The sequence below is a fragment of the Panicum virgatum genome, chromosome 5N, assembly GCF_016808335.1.
Source record: "Panicum virgatum strain AP13 chromosome 5N, P.virgatum_v5, whole genome shotgun sequence".
Lineage (NCBI taxonomy): Eukaryota > Viridiplantae > Streptophyta > Magnoliopsida > Poales > Poaceae > Panicum > Panicum virgatum.
The window spans coordinates 60,228,493-60,243,567 of NC_053149.1; the positions used below are offsets into that span (position 1 = coordinate 60,228,493).

Genomic DNA, 15,075 nt, shown 5'->3' on the forward strand with positions numbered 1-15,075 from the left:
ATATAAAGTTTATCTCCATCCAAGTTCATATAAATTAGTTATAATTTTTTTAAAGTGAGCTGCCTAGGTCAAAAAAATTCCACCAGATGAACCGGCGGTAACATCGCTACAGTGCACCTACCGTCGGTTCATCCGGCGATATGCTCTTACCGCCAGTTGAACTGGTGATAGGAGGCCAGATGTGCAAAAAAAAATCTTGAGGTATATATTTTTGAAAAGTCGAAAAATAAATAATATAAAAATAATAAAAAACCAAAGACACCATTCAAGCTTGAAAAATGAAGGGAAAGGTTTGTTTCTTTGTGTGGAGCCACCCTGGCAGCAGAGCATTGTGGAGCCAACTTAAATAAGAAGTTGGTCTATAGCCAATGTTATGTTGTATAAGTACATTCGAGAAAAGCATGCCAGCCTATATTCATCTCATGATGATTTTCTTTCAGAATTTAATCATGGGCAATACAATCGCTAAGTTTTCCAAAAAAAATAGATGCGGAACGGTTTTTTATGTGAATTTTCACAAAATGTTCTAGGTTTGAACACATCGCATAAGGGTCAGTGTTAACAGTTGTATGGTTATATCGTCCAACTCTCAAATTTAGTCGACGATTTGTGCTGTTTTATTCTACATGAAATGGTCAACATGAAAGATAAATTTTTTTAATGAAAGATAAGAATTGGCAACGGACAATAAATACATTTCACTTCGTGAGTGGCGCAATCAAACCCACGATGGTCCCTAAGGAATATAACAAAAATATGTACTCGATGTGCACTATAACGATGTACTCTAATGATATTTTATTTTCATATCATTTAATTTTGTATGCAGAATATTTTTTATCTAACATATTCAACGTCTCGATCGCGGACATGATTGATAGATCAAAATTGGTGGGTACCCAAATTAAAGTTTAAAAAATAGCGAGAAATAGAACCGGATATTTTAAATCCGAATCGCCGAATCTTTTGACTAGCTGGAACCCATTTCTAGGAGCAAGTCACCCCTCACTCGCCTCTAGAAATCCATTTTCTATTTGTAGGGGCGGGTGGGGGTGGCCAACCCTTGAAAAACATATTTTTAGTTGCGAAACTTTCAATTGGTGCACAATCAGCCTCTAAATTACCCACCTTATTTTCATAGTAGTGGACGGACATATGCTTGATCATCATGGTGGCGCACGAGGAATTTATCAGTGCACGAACTGACGTTTCTTCTCTGTTTAGCTCACATGTCATGATCATCATGCTATCGGCTTATCGCCATATAGAAAATAAATGCTGTTTTTTCCACGTGAAGAATTGCTGGATGACAATAAACGTGAGAGCAGTTCGAATGGGGGCTTGTTTTGGAGGGTCATGTGGCCGAGTCCGGCACGCTTCGCCTACGCTCCAGTGCATTCGTTGACGTTAGTTGGCGCCTCATTTGACAATGCCACTGAAAACGTTGCTTGCTGCCCACAGAGTTATCTTCGTTCTGAGGAAATTCCTAGATGGGGTTTACTATTTTTGTATTGGTGCAAGCACGAATAGCTCAGAAAATCAATGAAGGCCTGAAGGAAACAAAATGGCAGAGTTGGGGGAGGGAGGGCCGAGGGGGGAACAAGAGGAGGTTGGCCAGAGAATCCTATCTTGGTCAGAGGGCTGCAGGCAGCCGGTCAAAGCGGAGGCGGTGGATGATTAGTTTAAGCAGCGTGTGTCACGGACAGAGGGGGACACCTTCCCCGCGATCCGTGCGCCAACGTTTACATCTCTCTAGTCATGATGATTCGCTTCGCTGCAACTCGCAGCCGGCAACTTGTGGCTAGTAAACTTTTAACCACGTAGCATAGCTGCATACCCAGGCCAAATCCAGGACTAAACAAGTTTACAGTCTTTTTCACGGCGTTCTTGTCACCTCATTGTTTGTCCATCTAAGGCTCTGTTTAGATCTCAAAACACAAAATGCAAAAAATTTGTAAATCGCTTGCATGGTGTACTAAATATAGTCGAAAAATAAATCGCATTATACAAATGGACTGTAAATGGCGAGACGAATCTAATGAGCCTAATTAGGACGTGATTAGACACTAAATTGCGACATTAATGCTACAATAAACATGCTCTAATGATGGATTAATTAGATTCATTAGATTTGTCTCGTAGTTTATAGACGAGATCTGTAATTAGTTTTGTGATTAGTCTACATTTAATACTTCAAATGTTGAAGATTTTCTTCCAAAAATGCAAAAATGCAAAATGCAAAGTGATCTAAACATACCCTAAGTAAGATCAAAATAGTTCAGCTTGTTTCTTTTAAATGATGAAGTGCATCACGATGCATATGAAAAATTGTTGACTCGTAAAAAAACTAGAATGAAAAAGTGACAAAGATAGTATGCAAGGAAGAAAAATGTACAGACGTGTTTCCATTAATTCACTTCAGGAATTTTGAAATGGTGCTATACATCTTTCCAGTTGTGCAAGATCGTTCCTTGCTGCTAATGTCAAAGCGACTTTCATTAAGCCCACCATTAGTACGGCTAGCAATTGTTTACGGGTGCCGACTGACGAGTCACTTGCTCTCAGCTGCCACGCACGTGCGGCCGTAGCACCGCTGTCCTAGCTAAAGCCATTGCCAGAGCAGTGTCCTAATCAGGCTTTTTACACACTTCATAATTAGGAGCCTCCACGCGAAGCTGAGAAGCCCGCAGTAACGTTTATAAATAGCGGCTCGGAAGAAAAAAGTTCACCATGGTGTGCTAATAATCAACATGCATAGCAGCACTTCCGGTAGAGGTGGCAACGGATTATGGTCCTAGTGTTTTCTTCACAATTCAACTTGACACTTACATATTTTAACTTATATTGAATAAGATAAGAGTCCAACTCTTTTAGGCTTGGCTCTTAAATTATCTAGACTAAAATTCAAAGCTCTTTACCACCCCTACCTATAGGATAAGTTAAAAAAGTACTCCCATAAATTTACTACGGTTAGTTTAACCTGACGTGCTAGATAACGATAAATAGTAGTAACACCTAATTTCATTTACTCTCGCCGCCAATAAATTACTATAGCAAGTTAGCAACTTTGACCATCTGTATTTTCTTGTACATCGGTTCTAGGTCTAGCAGTACTCTAGCTGGTTCATATTCCAATCCAAACTTTTCCAGCCAAATTCATACTCAAAATTTGTAACATAGTTTTACTTCATTCAGTTGTAGGTAGAGCCATAGAAGAAAGAAGATGAGCGTTTATATTTGAAACACATGAATGCCATAGGCCAATCATTTCACATGTACTCCCGCCAAGGGATTAAAATGATACGTGAAATGCCCTATATATGTCCGAGTTGTGCCCAAATATTCTCATGTAAATTGCGGAATCAGTGTCATGTTACCTCTCATTCTCTCTGTTTCTTGATGAGTGAAAAAAATATGTGCAAAATTGGAATATAAATGAGACAAAGTTACCTTGGTACAGTACAATCATTTATACTCCACATCTCCTCCACAGCTAGAGTTTGAAGCTAGACAGCTGAATAACCGGACGATTACCATCCCATGGTTAAGTTCAGTCGCCTGAAGATAAACCTATTTTCATGCATATTAATATACAGCTTCTCCTTAGCCTTTTATATTTTGATAATCACTGGAAACACCAAAATGACCCATATTTTCAGTTAAAGGGACTGTCCGTGTCCACTTTAGTAGCATGTTTATTAACATGGTTCCACACTTTACATTATTATCTCTTAAAGATCCCATGTTTTTCCAAACCAATCGGCAATGCTGAGGATGCTCAGCACCACTTATCTTGCCATCACCTGTTTAGGAAAAAGAAAGGCACCCGGATTGCCCCTGCCACTTGAGCGACAAGGTATCTCTGCTCTCATTTTTATACTCGTGCCCCGAGAGTTCATCCTTGACATCTAGCGCCTCCAAATCCACGCTCGCACCCTTCTCTAGACATCGCGTTCGGTTTAACGGAATGGGCAGGAAGGACGAGGCTCCAACACCTACGGCACCTTCCTAGCTATTACCTTGACTGTTCACTGTTATGCATGGCAATCTACTATCCATGGCAGTTTGAACAAATTCTCCAGATTTTCACGCCCATTTCTCCGTGATCTGTAGAAGTAGAAGAGATAAATCTTCCTTTGTTGAAAGGGCTATGAACGTATAGTATAGATAGTTTCTTTCTATCTACGGAGTGCATCACTACATGGAGGCTCTATGTGCGACTGGTCAGAGCTCGGAAGAGAAAAGCTGCTGGTGTGGTGTGCCGATGGAAAAGCTACGACTTTAGATGCCCAGGCATTATGTGCGACTGCTGCAGCTTTTGACCGTAGCTAGTCGATCACACTGGCATTAGGGGCCGTTTAGTTCCTAAACAAAATTTTCTTGGTGTCACGTCAACGGTTTGACCAGATGCCGAGAGGGCTTTTCGGACACTAATTAAAAAACTAATTTCAGAACTCACTTGGAAACCGCGAGACGAATCTTTTGAGGCCGTTGACCGCATCATTAGCACATATGGGTTACTGTAGCATTTATGGCTAATCATGCACTAATTAGGCTCAAAAAATTCGTCTCGTCGTGTACATCCAAACTGTGTAATTAATTTTGTTATTTAATTACATTTAGTGCTCTATGCATGTGTCCAAAGGAAAAGTCACAAATTTCGAGGTGAAAATTTTTGGGAATTAAACGCTTACGGTCCCTGCTTGCGGCTCCTTGACACACAAGCTTTTCGTTCCTGAAGAGAGCATGCACGGCCCATTCTTCCGCGTCTTTCCTGTTCTCGAGATCAGACTTTATATGCAGCCTTGCAACATCAACATTTTTCTTGTATGGGTAATATAGTACATGGTAGACACGCTTGCATACTTGTTCATTTCTCAAGGTCACAATGGAAGTAGTACTCCCTTGGGTGATTCATTAGCCATGAAGAGAGTTCATAGCGCATGTAATCCTATGGCACCTTCATTAGGCCTGAAAACCTCGAACCCCTAGGGCCTAAATCTAACCCAAACCAGCAAAACCTCACCCTTGGCCAGTGTGGTGTGGGAGAATCAAGCTGATACAACGGCACTGATGAAGGAGAGCTCGAGTATACGTGTACATTTGTGTGTGGTATAGCACCGGGATTTTTTGTTTTGTTTTGAATTCACACCACCACCCCTCAGTTTGCCATTTATGCGTGTGGCATAGCATCAAGTACAAAGTCATTGATAGTACGCAGACAAAGCAGTCGCTTTCCGGAGCATACACACAAATTTGCCACGCACAGGCAACGATAAGACCCTGTTTCGTTTTCAGAATTTTTCTAACATTACCCGTCACATCGAATCTTCGGACACATGCATAGAGTATTAAATGCAGTTGAAAAAAATAACTAATTACACAGTTCAACTGAAAATGACGAGATTGATCTTTTAAATCTAATTAGTCCATAATTGGACATTAATTACCAAATAACAACGAAAGTGTTATAATCCCCAACCCAAAAATTTTTATGAACTAAACACAGCCTAAAACATTTTAGCAATGGCATAGAAATAAAACACCTGGTGGACTGTTCTTCGCAATGACCACGGAAGGGAAGCAATTCCCCACTCAAAACTTTGAGTAAAAAGAACTACAAGGAACATGAATGAATTCCTAGAAATTCCCGCGCTAGCGCTGCGGCGTCCGGGCCTCCTGGCTGAACCACCGGGCCGGAGGAGGGTCTCTCGCTCGCCGTCGCCGCACGGCAATACCGAGAGCCTGGCCCTGGCTCCCTGAGGTGCTGCAGCGTGGTATGGGTGGGAAGCGGCAGAGAGGAAATAAAGCTGGCCGTAGAAGGGGATGGGGACCCGGCCGGGCCGCTTTTACTTTTGGCGCTGCCAACTTCTGGGCCGCCAATTCTCAGAGCGGAGAAGAAGAAAGAAAAAAAAAACCACGCATGGTGCCGTGAGCGACCGCAGTGACTGGCCTGGCCTCGCCCTCACCTTCCGGCGCCCACCGCTGGAGGAGAGCTCAGAGCTGAGCCTGAGCAGGCAGCCGAGCCCGTCGCCTTTCGGTTTACCCTCCCCCTGCCCAATTAAAAACAGCAATCAGAGAGAGACGGCCAGCAAACCGAGCAGCAAGAGAGGTGGAGAAAGAGAGAGAGAGCGCAGCTAGGCTATAGCTCTCGGCGGCCTCGCTCCCCGGTCTCTCGGCTGGGGGAAGAAAAGACCAGGCAGGGGGCGATCAAAAGGAGACCGGCCGGGTAGCAGCTAGAAACGCCTAGCTGCTGTAGCCGCCGAGAGCTCCGCGACCACCAGACCCCAGAGGGTAGAAGAGCTTTTACCTAGGACGCTAGCTCGAGCTTAGCGTCCGAGGGAGAGCCAGCTAAGAGAGGAGGGAGTGGTGGAAATCGCAGGAGGCAGCGAGCGGGAGCAAGGCTGGGCGAGCGGGGGAGCGAAATGGTGGGCTCGGGCGCGGCTGGGGGCGGCGGGGATCACGCGCGGAGCAAAGAGGCCGCGGGGATGATGGCGCTCCACGAGGCCCTCCGCAACGTCTGCCTCAGCTCGGACTGGACGTACTCCGTCTTCTGGACCATCCGTCCTCGCCCGTATGCGCCCTTGTCCTTCCTTCCCTTGTCCTCCTCTCCGTGCACCAACCAATCCTCCTCTTGCTCTCTTTGCCTCTCCTATTATTGCTCCGGGTTTTACCATCGGACGAAGCCACAAGTTACGGCGGATGAGTTCCTGAGCTGATGGCTTTGCCGTGCCTCTGCAGGCGCTGCCGCGGCGGCAACGGGTGCAAAGTCGGCGACGACAACGGCAGCCTGTGAGTATCATCATCACTCCTGACGACGAATTCATTCACCTGCTTATTAGCTTGCCTACTATCAGTCGTCACCACCAGTAACAATATGACTGCCGCGCGAGCGCAGGATGCTGATGTGGGAGGACGGGTTCTGCCGGCAGCGGGTGGCGGAGTGCCTGGAGGACATCGACGGCGAGGACCCGGTGCGCAAGGCCTTCATCAAGATGTCCATCCAGCTCTACAACTACGGAGAAGGGTGGGTACTGGGTAGGTGCAGTGCAGGCAGTCGTCGTGCGTGTCCAATTTTCCCCCCACGCCCCGCCGTAGCTTTAGCTTAGCTTAATGAGCTATGACTATTACTAGCTACTAGGCTCGACGATGACGACGACCGTAAGCAGTTGCTAGCTGGGTGACAGGACACCGGCCGCGGCCGGCCGGCCTCCTCTAATTAGCCCGGCAGCTTCGCGCGCGGCCGTGTCCCTGCTGTCCCCTGTTCTCCGATTAGGACCCAAAACCCTGTGCGCCGAGTGTGATTGACGCTAATGCTCCAGCTCCTTCATTAGTGCCGCAGGAGCAGCTTGATTTGGACGGAGGAGAGAGAGAGAGCCAGAGAGAGAGAAAAGAGGAAGGTGGATGGGATGGGTGCGTGTGCTTTCATCTTTTCACTTTGTTCTGTCTCATTCTTACCACACCGCAGAGGACTTTTCCAGCCTCTAGCATTAACCCGTGTGGTAATTAGCACTACCACTGATGATCTCCGTGGTAATTAACGAGGGCTAGCTTAGGGTAGTGCTAGCAAGCGTGGAGTAGGACGTAATTATGTGAGTGGTGCAGGTGAGCTTAAACACGGCCATTTTTTTGAAGTCGTGGCTGCTGCTGCTGTGCTAGTAGCCGCTTTTGGCGAGGACTATGTCACGTGCGGGGCACGTTGGCTGGGGTGGGGCGGTGCCTCGTGAGGCATAAACAAATCCCCGGGCGTCAGTGGGGTTAATTGCCCGATCAAATCGCGATTAACAAAATCGCCGAGTACGCCGCGCTACGCTCACAGCCAGAATGCTACACAGCGCCGGGCCCGGGCACCACCAGTAGAGAGAGATGGTAGAGAGAGAGAGAGAGAGAGAGAGAGAGAGAGAGAGAGAGAGAGAGAGAGAGAGAGACCGTCAAACTCAGACATGCGTGTCATTGCATCACCTGTGTCTCTGCGTGGCTTGCTTGGGTCTCCTTTGCATCCATTTGCTTGCTGCCATGACGAGCTTTTGGGGCATGCATGCATGAAACCATGAATGGATGATGTGCTAAGACGATGGGTTTGTTTGATCCTGGTTTGAAGTTGGACCCTCACCTCACCCTCTCCTCTCTTTTGCAGGCTGATGGGAAAGGTGGCCTCTGATAAATGTCACAAATGGGTCTTCAAGGAACCTTCTGAATGCGAGCCCAACATCTCCAACTACTGGCAGAGCTCTTTCGATGCAGTACGTACTACCATCACCGACTGCACCCCGTGTCGTCTCCTTTCTCTCTCTGCGGTCTCTCTGCCTGCCCCCCTGCTTTGGGCTGGGGTGCGAGCCAGACCGGTTTCACTGCTCGGCTCACTAGCACGCACTGTACACTGAAACCACTTCCAACGAGCAGCTCCCCATCCCTGCTCATCCAATAGCTGGTGCCTCTTGCTGCCATGCCGTGTACCTCTCGGCATGGCCATGGAGGTGCGGAGTCATGGACCATGGCTTGCCGGACCGCACTGTGGCAGGTTTCGAGGTTTTACTTGGCAACCGGGGACAAGCTGCAAGCAATAGGATAGTGGATAGAGACACGGACACCAGGCATGCACAAACTTATCCCTGGGGGAGAGGTCTCAGGCTTTGCATCAGATCTGCTCCCCCGAAAAGAAGAGAGGAATGGGATGCTCATGCTCTATCCGAGTAGTAGTAGCCATCCCTTTGTCACCAAGAATTAACGCCACGATCGCCGTAACCTTTATTCCTCTGCAATGCGGTGGTGCCCTATCTTACCTTATTTCCCTCCCGGCTTTTTTGCTTTTGCAGCTTCCTCCCGAATGGACCGATCAGTTCGCATCAGGCATCCAGGCAAGCGTCACCCCCAATCCCAGCTGATCAGATCATCTGCGATGATTTTCTTAGCTTGCTAATCAGAGCTCTAACTAAACATGGCGATTATTTTCTTTTTGTCTGCAGACCATAGCTGTGATCCAAGCCGGGCATGGCCTCCTGCAGCTGGGCTCCTGCAAGATTGTGAGTGCCAATTGAAGGCCCTTCTTCCTCCACCCCGTTTGTTTCTTTTCGCGTGACTTTTCGTTTGTCGTCTCGCTCGGTCGCCGAGGACCGCGGACGTGGACGTCTCAGCGGCGTCTCGCGCGCGGAAGCGTAGGCGAAGCTAACAGCGACGTGACGTGACCTCTGTGAACGCGCGCGCAGATACCCGAGGACCTGCACTTCGTGCTGCGGATGCGACACATGTTCGAGTCGCTGGGCTACCAGTCGGGCTTCTTCCTCTCCCAGCTCTTCTCCTCCTCGCGGGGGGCCTCGCCGACGCCGCCGTTCCCGCTCAAGCAGCCCCCGCCGCCGGCCTCGCGGCCCCCGCCGCAGCTCTTCAACTGGCCGGGCCACCAGCCGCCGCAGCTCCCGCCGGCCGCGGGCGCGTCGCCGCTCTTCCCGCCGGGCCCGGCCGCCGCGTTCCACCCGTCCGCGGCGCGCCCGATGCCGCCGTTCCCGGGCCCGGGCGGCGGGAAGGACGAGGCCCACATGTTCCACCTCCCGCCGGGGCACCACGGTGGCAAGCCGCCGCACATGGACGAGCAGCAGCAGGCGATGGGCCCGGGCGGCGGGGAGGCGCCCGACGGCGACCTCCGGTGGCCCAACGGTCTGTCCTTCTTCACCGCGCTCACCGGGCGCGCGGACGACGCGAAGCTGCTGTTCGGCGGGCCCGGCGGTGGCGGCGGCGGCGGCGGCGCAGACGACGAGAAGGCGGCGGCGGACGCCGCGCAGACCGGGCACGGCGGGGCCGAGAACGTGGAGGAGTACCTGAGCCTGGAGAGCCACTCGAACAAGGCGAGGAGGGTGGAGAGCGCCGCTCAGACCCAGAGCACCAAGTTCAAGCGGAGCTTCACGTTGCCGGCGCGGATGAGCTCCTCGGCGTCGACGTCCCCGTCCGTGTCGGCCTCGACGGCGCCGCAGCAGCAAGGGATGGAGTACCGAGGCCCGCACGAGGGCGGCGTCTACTCGGACCTGATGGAGACGTTCCTGGAGTAGCTCTCGTCCGTGGCATGCATGCATGGTCGATCGAACGGTGGTTAAACTTCTTCAAGGTCGCCACGAGAAGCGCACGTTTTGTTTCGTTCTCCTTTTTTCTCTCGCTCCCTGCTCCCAAGCTGTTTAAGGTTTTGAGTTTTAATCGCATATGTTTAATTAGATTTTCATTCCCTCCCTCCCTTTCGTTTCCTTGTGTACGTCGTGTTTCCTTGTTCTAGTAGTTGTAGCTGTAGCAGCTCGATCCTAATGCCAATGCCATGCATAAAAGAAGAAGAAAAAAAAACCCTTGATGGATATCATCCTTCCATGCATGCATGCAAAGGAGGGTATGAGTTTGCTTCCATGATGGCTGGCAGCTTATACGGCGCAATGCGACGAAATGATGGCGAGGTACAATGATTCGCAACGCCTAATAATAGGCGCTTTTTTGGCACCAGAAGCCATCTTGGTCACAACACTGTTGCCCGGGCCGGGCAGGCTCCATTCTGCACCCGTATTCCTGTCGTACCAGCAGCCAGGCACGCAGCAGCTCCATGGTCCATGCACAGGATCGGAATAGCAAGGACGACGGAAACGATATGAGACAAATCACTAGCTAAAAATTGTTTTCAAAACTTTTTTCAACGCTGAGCTCAAATCACTCCGAAATTCTTTTTCCTCCCGAGCTCCCGAAATCATGTCCCGACACCAGTGCCAATCCCTGTCCCATCTCTCTTTTTCCCCGTTCCCCGTACATCACGACACCCGAATCAATCAGCGTCCCCTCCTTGTTTCCGCCTCCTCTCGATCCGCGCGCACATCGTCGACCGGCCGAGCGTTGCAGCGCGCGCGTGGCCGACCGCCGCCGCGCATCGCGCCGACCGCTCTCTCTCTCTCCATTTTTCTTTTATCCTTTATCCTTTTTCTTTTTTTTTCTTTTCTTTCCCCTCCTTCCCTATCTTTCTTCTCCCTCCTCCTTCTCTCCCTGCCGCGCACACGCTGCACGCCGAGCCCCACCGGCCGGCCACCTCCAGCCCCCCCACTTGCGCTGCCTGCTCGCCGTCCATCACCTGCACCGTCGTACCCCCTTGACGCCACGACGCCCGCGCAGCACAGCGCCGCCGGCCGCTCCACGCCGAGCTTGGCACGCCGAGCAGAGCACCACCGGCCACCGCCCCCTCTCCACTTGCCCGTCCACCCTCTGCGCCGCCCGTCCTCGCCACCACTACGCGCCACCGCCCAAACGTCGCCTCTGCGCCACCGCCGGTCCCGCCGCCATTAATCTCCGTTCTTGAGCCCGTCGGCCACCGCCACCGCTCCCCGCCCCTCCCCTGCCTCTCCTCGCATATAAATAGGCCCTCCACCTCGCCCTCAAGCTCCACGACCACCACCGCCGCCCCTAGCCTCCTCCCCGGCCCTGCAGTGCCACCGCCACGCGCAGCTCCGCCAGCCTCCGCCGGCCGCCGTCGCCCCGCCTCCTCACGCCGCCCCCGCTCGAGGTGAGAGGGGGAATCACTTCCCCTCGTCGCCCTCCCCCTTTCCCCCCTCCTCCTGGCCGCCGCCATGCCCCGGAGGGCCGCCGCCGAGCGCCGCCGGTGCCCTGCCCCTCCCCTCCTCTGTTTCACGGGAGAGGAATGGGAGGGATGTTGAAGAAGAGCTATTTTGCCCAAAGGCCCCTCCGTTCCTTCCTATTCTTTTGAGAACCTGCCCCTCTTATGTCCTTTTCCAAATAAACCCTCCATGTTTCCCCTATTTAAGAAATAACCCCTCCACTATATAAACATAATCTCAAATAGGTCCCTGCTCCTTTCCAGAATAATTTGGATATTTTTAGAAATTCCAACCAAGTCCTTTCACTCCCGAGAATATTTACAAAGAAGTCCCTCTCTTATTATTTTTAATGAATAAGCCCCTCCACTATATAAAATATTTATGAGTAGGTCCCTGCCTAAATTCCAGGGTAGCCCGAACCTTTTTCCAAAATTATAATCAAGTCCTTCCACCCTCAGAACTATTTACAAATAGGCCCTCGGACCCCGGATTAGCCCCTAAACTTACCTTTAACTTATCATTTCATGAGCCAAAAATCCTCCGTTTGCCCCGAAACTTTACCACGCCATTTCTAACATAATTTCGGCCGTACCATTAGAAAACCACCAAAAAATATTACTCCTATCCCCATATTTTAATTTTTTCCCGATTCGAGCTCAACGGTAAAACCTTTATTTTTTTTCTTTATTGTGTGTTTGTTTGTGTGTGCCGTAGATCACGGGGTGAACGAGGGTGAACCCGTCGACGAGCAGTACCGCGAGCAGGTGTGCGAGGACCAGTACCACAACCCCGAACCCGAAGGACGGTACCTCGATTAGGACTTCCCTGAAGGCTTTGTGAACGGCAAGTTCAATCCCATCCTTTGATGCATATTTTGTCCCAGTTTTATAAACACAACATATTGGCCTGTTTTACAAAACTGCATATGCTTTTACTGCTGAAAACATGATTGGATAGCTAGCCCTTGACTTGTTATAACCATTCCTTAACCACCTAGATTGATGTCTACATATGATTCGTTTTATGTGGATATTAATCACTGCTAGAATTGCATAGGACCTTATACTCGTTCTACTACACATCAAATATGATTGTTTATAAAGGAAAATGTGTGAGTGTGTGGGGAGGGAAAGGGTGGATTGTTGGAAAATAAAAGAGAGACATGTTTAGATGAGATGGATGGTGATTCTTGTGTGGGACGCCAAATGGTGTGCTCGTACCTGTGTGGTTGAGCAAGGTTGGGAGATATCTATCTTGTCACCATTAAGGACCGAGTTGATGTGTCATCTTGCCTGACTCCACTATCGTGCAAACCACTCGACCGTTGTGTGTGGCAACGGCTTAGCATAAACCCCATTAGTTAGTCTGATAGCCATCAGGAGAGCTGAGAGCAACGGGTGATCAAGGAGAAGAGATAAACCCTGTGTGACTTATGTCCCGGTTAAACCTCGGTGATAGGTCCAAGACCCCTTGGTGGATCCCGTGTTGGCTAGTCAGATCAAGCTAAAGTGTGTAATGGCTTTGTTGGGATCTGCACCGACACTAAGGTGATCGTGCTGTGGTACCCCGCTTGTGGGTAAAATTGCACACCTCTGCAGAGTTAAAAACCTATTCGAATAGCCGTGCCCACGGTACTGGGCGAGTTACGGTTTGGTCACATCACTAGTGTTTCTTCTGGGAATGGTTGAGATGGCGTGAGTTGTTATGGTAAGGTGTCCGGTAGCTGTGCCGTATGCTACGGTGGATGAGGAGTCCGGTAGCAACTTTTAAAATCTTGGATCCTGTGTGGATCAACCCCACCGGCTATAAATGAATTGTTTTGAGAAAAACTCTGTTTCAAAATAAATCCTTGCACATGTGTTGACGCTCACTAATGACCATTTCCAGGCGTCAACTTGATCAGAAAATCATCAGAGTTTGCATTTCTTACACGTACTTATATTCAATAAAGTCCCTAAACAACATTTTACCTTCTAGAATATGCAAGTTGTGTTTTTGAGCTAATATGCAGGTTGCAAGCACACTTTGGCCCAGCAGAAAATCACAAAAAATATCAGAGTACCGATTCAGGCTCAAATGGACCAAGTGTAGCCCAAGAACTGAAGCAAAACAAGTCAAGACAGGCCAACCGCAGTGTGGATTAGACAACGAGGCCCAGGCAAGCCCAACCCCCAGCAGTTGGGGGCTGTTGGCGGCCAGGGCAGGCCGGCCGACCTATAGGTCGGCCGACCAGGCCCATGGGCCCCACCGCCTCAACTTTGCCACGTGGCGCCTCCTTGTTGCTCCTTTAGGTCAGTTTGGGGTGCTGCAGCCGGTGGCTCCCTCCTATAAATACAAGGGGAGGGTGTAGAGAATAGGACACACACACACACACACACACACACACACACACACTGACGGAAAGCAGTAATGATAGATGCGTCAGAGATACGAGGAATGGTACCCCGTACCTTGGTGAAGCACGAGATGAATGCCCGGAGTCCAAGCTAACTCCCTCTCGCCCATTCTCCGGAGTGGGCCCACATCCGGTGTTCCCTCTGGGGAGCATCACTCTGCCGGTCACATTCGGGACCGAGGAGAACTTCCGTACAGAGAGCGTCCAGTTCGATGTTACGGAGGTGAACCTCCCGTTCAATGCCATCATTGGCAGGCTGGCTCTCTACCGCTTCATGGCCATTGCCCATTACGAGTATTTGGTCCTGAAGATGCCTTCACCTGCCGGTGTCCTCACCGTGCAGGGTGACCGCACCGCTGCCATCGCTGCAGTTGAGAAACTGCATGCTCTGGCGGCAGAGGCTGCACGTTCCGAGGAGGACCCATCCACCTCGCGAGCCAGGGCGCCCGCAAAGGCACCTAAGGTTCAGCCGTCTGATCCGGACAATGTCCCCGTGAAGACCGTGCAGATCGGAGCGGACTTCCCCAGGACCACCCGCATCGCGGGAAACCTGGAGGAGAAATAGGAAGACACGCTCATCACTTTCCTCCAGGCAAATGTGGACGTGTTCGCCTGGGAACTGTCACAGATGCCCGGGATCCCCAGGGAAGTGATCGAGCACCATCTGAGGATCTACCCCGACGCCACGCCGGTACGCCAGAAACCTCGGAAGCAGTCTGTGGAGCGGCATAACTTCATCTGTGAAGAAGTCCGCAAGCTGCTACACGCTGGCTTCATCGAGGAGGTCCACCACCCCGAGTGGTTGGCCAACCCGGTCGTCGTCCCAAAGGCCAACGGGAAGCTTCGGATGTGCATCGACTACACCAGCCTCAACAAGGCATGTCCTAGAGACCCCTATCCTCTTCCACGTATCGATCAGATTGTGGACTCCACCTCCGGGTGTGACCTTTTGTCTTTCCTAGATGCATACTCTGATTTCCACCAGATTCAGATGTCTAGAGATGATAGGAAACATACTGCTTTTGTAACAGTGGATGTACTTTATTGCTATATTGTCATGCCATATGGTCTGCGGAATGCCTTACCCACATTTGTGCGAGCTATGAACAA

General features: G+C 50.3%; 1 protein-coding gene across 1 annotated transcript; it reads left to right on the forward strand.

Moving 5' to 3' along the window:
• The first annotated feature begins 5,928 nt into the window (after window positions 1-5,928).
• Window positions 5,929-10,334, forward strand: LOC120676179 (protein RICE SALT SENSITIVE 3-like). The gene is made up of 7 exons (XM_039957412.1): window positions 5,929-6,574; window positions 6,742-6,792; window positions 6,899-7,027; window positions 8,138-8,243; window positions 8,817-8,858; window positions 8,967-9,023; window positions 9,207-10,334. The coding sequence occupies exons 1-7, from the start codon at window positions 6,426-6,428 to the stop codon at window positions 10,038-10,040; spliced, it is 1,368 nt and encodes a 455-aa protein (XP_039813346.1). The 5' UTR covers window positions 5,929-6,425; the 3' UTR covers window positions 10,041-10,334.
• The last annotated feature ends 4,741 nt before the right edge of the window (window positions 10,335-15,075 follow it).

Coding starts and splice junctions, on each gene's coding strand:
- LOC120676179 (XM_039957412.1), top strand. CDS start 6,426: ATGGTGGGCTCGGGCGCGGCTGGGGGCGGCGGGGATCACGCGCGGAGC. Junction 6,575..6,741: donor TGGACCATCCGTCCTCGCCC/GTATGCGCCCTT, acceptor GTGCCTCTGCAG/GCGCTGCCGCGGCGGCAACG. Junction 8,244..8,816: donor GGCAGAGCTCTTTCGATGCA/GTACGTACTACC, acceptor TTGCTTTTGCAG/CTTCCTCCCGAATGGACCGA.